Source organism: Chelonia mydas, chromosome 5 (assembly GCF_015237465.2).
Source record: "Chelonia mydas isolate rCheMyd1 chromosome 5, rCheMyd1.pri.v2, whole genome shotgun sequence".
Classification (NCBI taxonomy): Eukaryota; Metazoa; Chordata; order Testudines; family Cheloniidae; genus Chelonia; species Chelonia mydas.
In genome coordinates, this window is record NC_051245.2 from 85,849,954 (window position 1) to 85,862,194 (window position 12,241).

At 41.7% G+C, this 12,241-nt stretch overlaps 1 protein-coding gene across 6 annotated transcripts in view; it reads right to left on the minus strand.

Annotated features, from left to right (window-relative positions):
• LOC102935221 (spindle assembly abnormal protein 6 homolog) overlaps positions 1-12,241 on the minus strand; it is a 40,381-nt gene that overhangs the window by 12,019 nt on the left and 16,121 nt on the right. For 5 of the 6 annotated variants that reach the window (XM_043547439.1, XM_027818411.3, XM_043547435.1 and 2 more), the window contains 5 exons: positions 8,384-8,578; positions 6,425-6,514; positions 6,148-6,327; positions 5,701-5,782; positions 3,852-3,976 (listed from right to left, as the gene is read on the minus strand). In XM_043547439.1, the coding sequence (XP_043403374.1) occupies positions 3,852-3,976; positions 5,701-5,782; positions 6,148-6,327; positions 6,425-6,514; positions 8,384-8,578 (672 nt within the window). Of the gene's footprint in view, positions 1-2,012; positions 3,121-3,851; positions 3,977-5,700; positions 5,783-6,147; positions 6,328-6,424; positions 6,515-8,383; positions 8,579-12,241 lie in introns of those variants that run through there. The other variant, XM_043547438.1, reaches the window with a different exon arrangement.

Sequence of the window (12,241 nt, forward strand, 5' to 3'; positions counted from 1 at the left end):
TGTTCTTTGACAAAAAATTAGCTCGCTTGGCTCCTGGCCAATGAAAACCCCAGACATTTTCTTGGGTTCCGCAGCAGTGCAGTCAGTTCACTATTCCTAAAGGGATAACATAATCCCACTCTGACAGCTGTAAAATACCAAATTAAGTATGGATCTCTGTATATGGCAATCTCGCAGTTGGGAATGCTATCTAGGGACTCAGTAAATTCAGAGAATCCCTGGAGTTGGGTCCCTTCACCTCCCATCTGACTGTCAGCAAGCTGCGGATGGAGAAGAATTTTAAAATGTCAGCAGAGCAAAAGAATCTGTCTCTCACTACTCTGGAAATGGAGGGGTCATGCAGATTTTAAATCCCCACTTCCTCAGAACAAATCAACAAATGAAAAAGCCAAAAAGCACTGAGGAAGATGGGGGCAACGCCTTCAAGACAGATGACCGTTGGGGCAGCTCCTAAAGGGTTTTGTTATAAATTAGAGTGATAATATTTGAGGAAGTCTCCCCAGCCACAGATTTTATTTATTTTTAAACAGACTCAAAAACCCTAAACCAACCAATCAACCAAACTGTCCCTTTACTAGAATTTTAAGGTGGAAACACTCTTCTGAACATAGAATCATAGAATCATAGAATCATAGAATATCAGGGTTGGAAGGGACCCCAGAAGGTCATCTAGTCCAACCCCCTGCTCAAAGCAGGACCAAGTCCCAGTTAAATCATCCCAGCCAGGGCTTTGTCAAGCCTGACCTTAAAAACCTCTAAGGAAGGAGATTCTACCACCTCCCTAGGTAACGCATTCCAGTGTTTCACCACCCTCTTAGTGAAAAAGTTTTTCCTAATATCCAATCTAAACCTCCCCCATTGCAACTTGAGACCATTACTCCTCGTTCTGTCATCTGCTACCATTGAGAACAGTCTAGAGCCATCCTCTTTGGAACCCCCTTTCAGGTAGTTGAAAGCAGCTATCAAATCCCCCCTCATTCTTCTCTTCTGCAGACTAAACAATCCCAGCTCCCTCAGCCTCTCCTCATAAGTCATGTGCTCTAGACCCCTAATCATTTTTGTTGCCCTTCGCTGGACTCTTTCCAATTTATCCACATCCTTCTTGTAGTGTGGGGCCCAAAACTGGACACAGTACTCCAGATGAGGCCTCACCAGTGTCGAATAGAGGGGAACGATCACGTCCCTCGATCTGCTCGCTATGCCCCTACTTATACATCCCAAAATGCCATTGGCCTTCTTGGCAACAAGGGCACACTGCTGACTCATATCCAGCTTGTCGTCCACTGTCACCCCTAGGTCCTTTTCCGCAGAACTGCTGCCTAGCCATTCGGTCCCTAGTCTGTAGCGGTGCATTGGATTCTTCCATCCTAAGTGCAGGACCCTGCACTTATCCTTACTGAACCTCATCAGATTTCTTTTGGCCCAATCCTCCAATTTGTCTAGGTCCTTCTGTATCCTATCCCTCCCCTCCAGCGTATCTACCACTCCTCCCAGTTTAGTATCATCCGCAAATTTGCTCAGAGTGCAATCCACACCATCCTCCAGATCATTTATGAAGATATTGAACAAAACGGGCCCCAGGACCGACCCCTGGGGCACTCCACTTGACACCGGCTGCCAACTAGACATGGAGCCATTGATCACTACCCGTTGTGCCCGACAATCTAGCCAGCTTTCTACCCACCTTATAGTGCATTCATCCAGCCCATACGTCCTTAACTTGCTGACAAGAATGCTGTGGGAGACCGTGTCAAAAGCTTTGCTAAAGTCAAGAAACAATACATCCACTGCTTTCCCTTCATCCACAGAACCAGTAATCTCATCATAAAAGGCGATTAGATTAGTCAGGCATGACCTTCCCTTGGTGAATCCATGCTGACTGTTCCTGATCACTTTCCTCTCCTCTAAGTGCTTCAGGATTGATTCTTTGAGGACCTGCTCCATGATTTTTCCAGGGACTGAGGTGAGGTGTAGTATCATCCGCAAATTTGCCTGTCTGACATTTGACAGTCTGACATTAGCTAGTGGTGGGCAAAGGATATGCAGGAGAAGTTTCAGATCGCTTGGGTGTTTGACAAACAGACAGAGTTGGAAATTAAAATAGCTCGCTCTTAGTAAAAAAAAAAAAAGTGGTTGCACACAGCTGGACCACGGCTGGACACAATTTCTTTCTACAATCTGGCTCTACTGTATTGCATTTATAATAGCCACAATATTACCTTTGCCATTTAAAAGAAAATTTTATTCTTCACAAATTATGTTCACGCTGAACTCTAGAGGCAACGGTTTTTAAATGTACACATTATTTCTGAGGCAATTTAAAAGTTGGAACCAAACTTATGTCAGCCATCTAACAAAGCACAGTGCCTCTACTATTTTAGCTGTGTACTACTCACTCATTAATGGATTTGTCAGTTGGCTGCAGAGACTGAGTAAGGGTAACCAGCCCTTAGAATTAACAAGCATATTGATTTTCTTTTTTACATTTGTAAGAAGCCATCTTCCAGATGGTCCTGAAAGAAGTGAAATGCTTGTTAACGTCCTCCTGGTCTAATTTTCCATAGTACACCGCTCTATTTCATCACTGAGCCACTGGGATGCATTTTCACCTCTGTACCACCTGTCAATATCATTTTAAGATTTTTTTTCTTCTGCTTTGAATATCATCCACAGCTTCAGTTTAGTACCATCTGTTATACACCTCAAAATTCCTGAACAGCAGCTCTTTTCTTCAGACAAGTATCATTTGGATATATACACGAACACAGTAGGGGGATTTATACTTTGGAAAGCACTACACAACCTCAGACTTCATTTAACGTTTCTCCATTGACTATTTTACTTACAATTCTTAATCCTTTCTTGTTTGCATTATGAGCCAAAATGTACTGGATAGAGGCTACATATCTTTTCCTGCTGATTTTGAAGTGATAAAACATCAGGAAGAAACTGCATGAAGATAACACGCTAAATTTTCTGCACTGCTGACAATTTCCATTGTCCAGATGTACACCAGTAATGGACACCTTTCTGGAAAACTCCTCCTAGGTCCAGCAGTATCTAAAGTTCAGCAGTCTCACAGACAGGATAATGTCTGTTTCCAATATGGCAGTACATCTGCTGAATGAAGAGGAGGCCAGCCACTTTATTATTTCCTCCTGTGTCTATTGAAGCGATATAAAAGTGTAACCATTGTATAGTTTTGACCACTTTGAGAGGGGGTAACTAGTTCAGCCATATCCCTCAGGTTAAGTGTAGGAACTCGCTCTCACTCTACTAGAATCCTTCAGAATGGAAGAAATTTCACATGCGACCACTGCACATTTGGTTTTTCCTTCCCAGTCAGATCTCAACCATCACCCATGCTCACCTGAACCCCAAGGGATAGATACTGAGCACAGCTGACAAAGGTAGGTATGTGGAAAGATAGGGAGCAGAGTGGGCATAAAGCTAATACAATGTGGGGGGAGGAGGAAAAAAAAAAAAAGGGGGCCAAGAAACAGCCCCCAGCATAGGTTAGCGTAGTTTAAAAGCTGCTTTAAATTGCTGAAAATCAAGAGGAGCACTATATACTCCACTCAACCCCAACAACTCCTCTTTGTGACTCAGAAGAAATCCTCAGCTGCTCCTCAGCCAGTTTACAGTGGCTTTGTGCTGCTGAGACAATGCAAAACAAACAGCTACAGGCAAGGCCAAGAATCTTGCCCCAGGAGCGAGAGATGGGCATGTTTAGAACTGTGTGGCTTTGTTCAGTTTTCATTCAGATCTGACACTTACTGTAGTTTTGTGCGTATAAATAATCAAAAAGATTTCCCAACCACAGTTCAGTGTAGTACAGCACAAATACTTACCAGGCCATTCTGCAAGGCTGCTGAATTGGCGGCACTTCCAGCACATGGCATATCACTGGGACCTGATGCCCCATGCATAGATGCAATTTTATTCTCATTCAGTTGTTTATTTAGCCAGGAAATTACTACAAGGAAAAAAATGCATGAAATGAACATTCAGCTCTACATAAAATGTAACAGATTTCTGATTTGTCTCATACAAAAATACAGGCAAGTATATTAGAGTAACTGAGCACTAAAGATAGGACAATGAATTAATGCCTTAACTTTTAGGATGATGCAAGCAAAGCCAATTGAGCTAATTTCCATATACTGTAAATGGAATTGCACTACTTATACAGCATATGTATTTTCAGAAAGCCAACAGTAATCAAAATGCATTGGTCACAACATCTATCATATTGTATATTAAACATGCACACAAGTTATTTACAATATTAAGTGCTGAAGTCAGGTTGACTGAAAGAAGTTGTCAGGGTTCCCTCCCCACTCTGAACTCTAGGGTACAGATGTGGGGACCCACATGAAAGACCCTCTACGCTTATTTCTACCAGCTTAGGTTAAAAACTTCCCCAAGGCACAAATCCTTCTTTGTCCTTGGATGGGTACTGCTGCCACCACCAAGTGAGTTAGACAAAGATTCAGGAGAAGGACCACTTGGAGTTCCTGTTTCCCTAAAATATCCCCCCAAATCCCTTCACCCCCTTTCCTGGGGAGGCTTGAGAATAATATACCAACCAAATATGTAAACCAGTTTCTTAAAAAACAGAACTTTATTATAAAGAAAAAAAAAAGTAAAAGAAGCACCTCTATAAATCAGGATGGAAGGTAATTTTACAGGGTAATCAGATTTAACACACAGAGGATTCCCCTCTAGGCAAAACTTTAAAGTTACCAAAAAAAAAAAAAAAAAAAAACCCACAGGGATAAATCTCCCTCTTAGCACAGGCAAAATTCACAAGCTAAAAACAAAAGATAATCTAACGTGCCTTGCCTTATTTACTTACTCTTTTTGCAATACTGAGACTTATTTTAGGAGAAAGAGTTTTCTGACCTGATGCTTCTCTGCTTCCCCAGAGAACACACAGACAAAGAGCACACACAAAGCCTTCCCTCCCGCCCACCCCACCACTCTAGATTTGAAAGTATCTTCTTTCCCCATTGGTCCTTTTGTCAAGTGCCAACCAGGTTATTTGAGCTTCTTAACCCCTTACAGGTAAGGAGGAATTCTAGGCTACCCTTTACTGTATGGTTATGACAGAAGTCAATTAGATGAAGTTCTAGGGATTATCACCACATATAATGGGGACGCAACTGAACCCAGTCCTGCAGTGCTGAGCACTGAGCGTGAGGTGGCAAGCACCTTCAACTCCCATTGAAGTCAATGTTCTTTGTTTCCTGATACCTAGGTCTTGGACGGGGTTGGAGTGGCAGAGTTGTTATTCAGCTATCATTAATGTGACTTTGACATATCTATAAGTTTTTTAATTGTAATACTCTTGGTTTCCCCTCCCACACAGTTATATACTGTACTAGTCTTACAATAAAGATTTTGAACCAGATTCTGATCTCAGTTACTCTACTGACTTCCGTGGGGTTAATCCATTTTTATAGTACTTTAACAAATTAGAATTTGACTCATGCCTCAGTATGCACACAGAGAAATTACATACCCACCTTTTCCAGTTCAAAGATCAAACTTTGCCCTTGAAATTGGTTTCAACTCATAACAGACTGGAGAAGTAGCAAAACTAAAATGCCCATGGAATATAAAATGTTTTGAATGAAAATCTGTACCTTATTAGATAGTTTACATGATCATTCTAAAGAGTGCTTTTACTCTCCTTACCATTCTCACTAGTTTTCAGCAGCTGTTTGCTTTCTTCCAATTTCTGAACAGTGATGTCCAGCTGCTCTTGCAACTTCAAGACCTGGGAAGAGAATGAATTTATAGTAAATAATTCATTAATCTGAGCAATCTAGTCTTCAAAAGAAACATAAGAGTAAAAACTGTTGCCAAATGAGGAAGAATTAGACCAACACCAATAACAACGTTTCTATTCCTATATTTTCCCCCATAACAATCATAATGAGAGTAAGAACACACACTGACATTTACGGGATGGGGGCGGGGGGTTAGGTTATCTCTTTCTTTCTTTTTTTTTTTTTTTAAATTTGCTAACTGCCTTCCAGGTGATTGTGGTAAAGCTTGCATACTGTACGTAAACATTAAATATTGGTATTGCTCTGTACTTTTCCATGCAACATATATACACAGACATTGTATGATCTTTACCTCTTCCTCTTTTTGTTGAAGAACCCGTTTCACATTATTAAGCTCCAATCTCTCCTTTTGAAGGGTTTGCTCTTTTTCTCCTAATATTTTTTCCTGTTGCAGTGTCACTGCATTTTTTAACTTCATCTTCTCCATTAGTTTCTTCATCTCTCCCTGGAGCTTTTTGATAATTTCATTAGCCTACCCACACCCAAAAAAAATAAAATAAAATAAAATTTGGGTGAACAACAAACTTGCCCCATAGATTAAATTTAGCAAATGCTCTTAAGTGTCTTACTTTCAGAAGTTCCTCAGAAATAGACTTCACAGTGGTTTCAAATTTTCTAATTTGAAGCTGTTTCATCTCCAGAGATTCTTCCAACTTTTTCTGAAAGATAGTTTTGTATTCATGACAGGACAATGTCAACATAGCCAAATGCTGAAATGTTGTTTAGTGGGGTTGGTGACTGCAAGACTCCAGGAATTAGTAATGGGAGAGAGTGTGCATTTTATTTCTAGGTCACCAATTGTTCAGTGGCAACCCTTGACAGCCTATGAAAGAGATCTGGTTAACATAGGTGCCACTTCTGTGGGTGGTACAGGGCTGGAGCACCAATGGAAAAAAATAGTGGATGCTTAGCACCCACCGGCAGGCGCCACGGATCAGCTCCTCCCCAACCCGTCCAGCACCTCCCACCCGCTGAGGATCAGCTGTTCAGCGGTGGGCAGGAGGTGCGGGGGGGACAGAGAGGGGCAGGGGCAGGAAGTGGTGTGGGGGTGGGGCCTTGGAGAAAGGGTTGGAGTGGGGGCGGGGCCTGGAGTGGAGTAGGGGTGGGGGGGGGTCGAGCACCACCCAGAAAAATCAGAAAGTCGGTGCCTCTGCTGGTTAAAAAGTAAAAAAAAAAAAAAAGTCAGCTGAAGACTGTCCTGATGGACAATTCTCCACTAGGCTTCTCTCAGAAAGCACCATCTCAATTGTCATCCTTGCTGGCAGACACAGAAAGAGACCAGAGGCTGCACTTGCAAGGAAGACCTGGTGAAGAAGGCTCACTTTAGAGTAGATCTTCCATCTCAATGTTAAATGTACTCGAGCAGGGCAGCATGGGGAAACGTACACTGCTGCTGCCCGGTCTGTAAATAGGACTTCAGTTTCCAAGGCTATCAATTATTTCATGAGCACTGAATTCATTAATGTATTTTCGTTTTAAAAAGTAAAATTAGACAAATGAATTTGACTGTAGCCATGTTGCATTGTTTCAAATTTAAAGGAAACTCTGTTTAAAAAGAAATTAATTGGTGGGAGCCGGGGGGGGGGGGGCGGGGGAGGAGAGAGTATTATATCTATATATATATACACATACACACACACACACACAGAGTGGCCTGGTCTACACTAGAGCATTAGGTCAACATAAGGCAGCTTACATTGACCTATTTATGTCTGTGTACACACTACAGCCTTGCTCCCACTGATGTAAGTGCCCTACTACATCAACATAACAATTCCACCTCCAGAGAGGTATAGGATTTATGTTGGTGTAGTTAGGGTGATGAAGTGTCCCTGTAGACACTGCGTTACTTACATCCATTGGCTATCATTTTTGTCAATTTCATGGCTCCCCGCCCGGGAACAAGGCATCCACTCTGGGCATCCTGGCCCAGGCCTTCCCACAGGGAGCACAGCTTCACCCGGTGGGGTGCTCCATGCCCAGAGTCTGGGTCGGTGAGAGCCCGGCTGCCCCCCATGTCCCTGGCTCCCCACTCTGGGAGCACACAGCCAAGAAGCCTGACGCAGCTGCCCCACTCCCAATGGGGAGCCAAGAAGCCTGGTGGGAAGCAGGAGCCAAGTAGAGAGGGGAGCAGGGAGCCAGGCTACCGGTGGGGATCTGCATCCAGAGCAGAGAGCCCTGGCTTTTAGCCCCTACATTGCCCCTCTTAAGTCGGTGAAAGCGTTCCTACTGAGGATGTGTACCACTGACAGAAGAAGGGCAGTGTGGACATGAACCACTTCAGTAATTACTGCGGTCGCTGTAAGTTGACCTAACATAGGTCAGCTTACGTTTATAGTGTAGACGTGCCAACATACACACCCTGACAAAATAAGACTTTTTTGGTTTTAAGCCATAATCCTCACATTAACACTACGTCATTTCAAAACTGGTTTACTTTCCAAAGGAATATTTAAAGAAATCTTTAAGATATGGATGTTTTACACCTCTAGGGAACATCTTTCAAGCAATGAGTTTCTATTGCCAACCTTGTGTTCTTGTGCACTTTCACAGACATCTGTGCTTCTTATTACTACTTGCTCTTTATCCTTCACTTCTTGTTCCAGGACTGCAATGCGTGTTCTTAGCTGGTTTAGTAGTTTCTCGTTTTCATGGCACTCTGTGTCAAGAGTTGAATTTTCTCTTCCAAGGGACAGAACTTCTTGTTTTGCCCTCTGATACTCCTATCAAATGAAGATTCAGAGGAAAAACAGAAGAAAAACAGTAAGTCTTTACATTAAAGTGTTATGGAAAAATTTTAGGATGAGCAGCCAAGCAGTTCTCTGTGAGGACTGGAGAGCTGTAGACAAAAAACTAATGAAAAATTATAATGAGTTTGGTCAGCTCTATCCAAGGGATTAGCCTTTAGACAGACTCATCTTCATTATATTTCTATTCTTCTCTAGCCAAAATTTTCCTCATAGGCTATTAGCTTCTCTGCAAATCACTCTGGTCCATTGGGGAACCTCATAAAAACCTCCTTACACTTTTATGATAACTTATAATCCAAGTGTAAATGTTTCTGAGGCAAGGACAGTGTTTTCTTGTATGTTTGTACAGCACTTGGCATGCTTTGGTGCTAGCCAATTAATACCAATAATTAAAAAAGTTATGCAGATGCATTAAGAATAAAGATGTAAGAATAATTTAACAATCCTCACCTAACTATATGATTTTGTCTTTGAAACTGAACACCTGAGTATCAGTGCTTGAAGCAAAGTACAGTTACTATATTTGTCAGTGGAATTTGTGATCATATTTTACACAATAATAGAACTCAAAATGTCTCTAGTAGATTCTTAAGCAAACCTTTACAAAAGCCCCATTTGGCCTTGCCTCAAAAGCAATACTACCTAGCCCTTGCAACACCTCTGTGTGAACAAGTGACAAATAACTGTAGAATTCTATTCACAAGACAAGGAAAGAAACAAAATATCACACCGGCAACATACCAATGTTGCTACTGTGCTAATGGAGACCATAGGCATAGAGTAGAGGTCAGAGAAAATTGCACACAGTTGACAGCAGGAAAACACAAACAAAACTGCACTGTGACTACACTTTATTCTCAAAAAGCCCAATCATTTTTCCGTTATTCTTCTTTTACTATGGAGTAACCTGTTCATTTTATTCAGTTATGCAAATGGGGCAGGGGGAAGTTCGTCTGTACTGATTTCAGAATAATTCTCATCTATCTTGTCATATGCCTTTGGTTAGGCAACCTCCTTCTACATGCAAATGTTTGTGAAAAGAAAAAAAAATCAAATCCTCTTACTAACTGCAAACAAGTGTGTGCATGTCTCCCTTTCTGGTCAATTAAAATTTAATTGAGGTGGAATAATTGTACATATGGCATGTATAATAACTAAAGAGACAACATCTTGTTCAATTCACTGTAATGGAAGCCTACCACCACTGCTAATGGTATATAACGATAGTACAACATTAAAAGAATTAGATTAAATAGCAGGTAAAAATGGGGTGCCTCAAACAGTGTCATGGAGCGTGAAAGTTGCTAGGTCGGAGGGTGAGGCTGAATATCTTTGTCAATGAAGGAGGAGGATTTCAGCAGAGAGGAAGGAGAATTGTTATGTTCTTTGAATTAATGGGGCCCCATCATCTTCTCCATAGTGATCCCTCTTATCTTAAAGGGTTCCAGAGCTTAACAACAATGATGGGTTTCTGATTGTGCATATCTTTACCTCCAATACAGCATGGAGCACTCCAAAGCTTGGATCATGCAAGACTAAATCAGGTCTTATGAGGTTGGGTTTTTTTAAACCACCACCACAGTCAAAAAATGCAAATTTTTTGCAGGAAAGGGTCAGAGTGAAAACCAGAGAAATCCACCTCAGCCAATAGCCCAGGCTTGGGAGGTAAGGGGCAGGAAAAGAGACAGATAGACCAACCTTCCTCAGAATAGCCAATGGCCTTGTGGGGAGGGCACTCATTTGGGATGTGGGAGACTCAGGTTGAAGTCCTTGCTCTGGCTGGCTCAGAGTACAGTTTTTCATCCCATGTCACTTCAAAATCAGACAGAGCAGGGACTTGAACTCAGGTCTCCCACCCTAACCACTAGGCTACTGGCTATTCTAAAGTAGGTCTCTATCTCTCTCACTTTTTTTCCCCTTCTCTTCTTCCCCCCCACCCCCCCCAAAAAAGGGGGGAAGGTCCCAACTTTGTCCTGATGTGCAAAAGGAAAAAATTCTGAAGTTGTGAAAATTTTCACAAAACAGGAAACATTTCCTGCTCAACTCTACTCATGAGCTCTAGGGACTGGAGGGCCACAGCCTCTCCAGCGACACACTATTCTATTTTGTGCTGCTGTTCAGCAACAACGCAGCTGGTCTCCAAGTTCTACTCTCATGGCTGAGTGTAGAGTGGAAGGGGCAACACCTATGCCATTGAAACAACATCATAACCTTACAGTACCACTGATTACCCAGATATCTTGGGCACATATTATCAGAACTGTAATGACTTTTCATTATAATTAGAAGATGATGGTATGATCCAAAACTCTGTTATTGTAATAAAGAATAGCAGATTTAGACAATCAAGGTTGTACCATGTATGGTCTAGTGATCGAGCATGTTTTAATAAAGATTTGCAATTTAGACTTGAATAGACCATACCTATGCAAAAAATAATTATTGCTGAATAGAGTCAAAAATATTGGCCATGCCTTAAAACAGAATCCCAATGGTAGCTGTTGAGAAGGTGGTCACACAAGCAGGTTTCTCTCTATTTCTTCCCCATCCATTTCAAATAGAAGTTTCTAGAAACAATGCCAGAGAAATCGGGAAATAAAAATAATAAAGATAAAACCCAATTTTCCTGCTCCTGCCTATAACTCAAGACACAGTGTCAATCTGAGTATCTTGCCTCTCAATATGGCTAACCAGGACACTGCCACATTAGAGGTAACACTGCATGCACACACTGGATTCAGTATTGTTTCAGAAATTTGCTAGGCACTTTACAGAACAAATCCAGTGACTGATCCCTGCACAAGAGCTTATAATCTAATTTTAAATAGTAGCAGCATAGATTCTATCTAGATTTTTTAAATGTTTTTGCCAAGAACTATGAGGCATGAAAGAAGTTGAATTAGTTTCCCCCAACCCCTCATGTCTTGTTTTTTTGCGAGACACCCAAATAATTTGCCAGGTTATATCTGAAAGTTTTGTTGAGAAGAACTAAAATTAAACTTTACATCAGCTGGAAACCATCTCTTTTTACATCAGGGTACCAGAGATCATGCTCAGGGGAATTCCCTTTTGCAAAGTTAGCAGTGACACTATCAGGGTCTGCAAAGTCCACAAAACATTAATGCCTGTTCATTCCCTTCCACCAAAAAACAGGAACTAACTCTTATCTGCCATGCTCACATCTTACTGTACATTAATATGAATGAACTACACAATTTCAGTTTATCAACAACGTAACCATATGTCACTGAAACAGGACTGTCCTACTTTCAGGACCTTTTCCAATGTTCTTGTCCTGTATTACAAGAACACCATGTTTTCTCTAGCTTTTTTGTAAATGTCAGCAAAACAGCCAGCTGACAGGCCATTGACCAGCTCAGCTGGTGACAGAAAGCAGGTTGGGGTGTGCTTCAGGAACGATCTCCTCTCTCACATGACACTGATGCAGCCCCGCTCTACATGAAGCCTTTCAAGAACTAACCCTCAAACCAACCCTCACCTCATGCAAACTCAGATCCACAGAGTCCGAAGCCATGGGCATTACTTTATTAGGTGAGCCTACAAGCTCATTTCTGTAGGGTGGAAATCCTGACCCCTCTCTCAACAAAAGATTTTTGTCTTCCCTTTGGTTCCCCA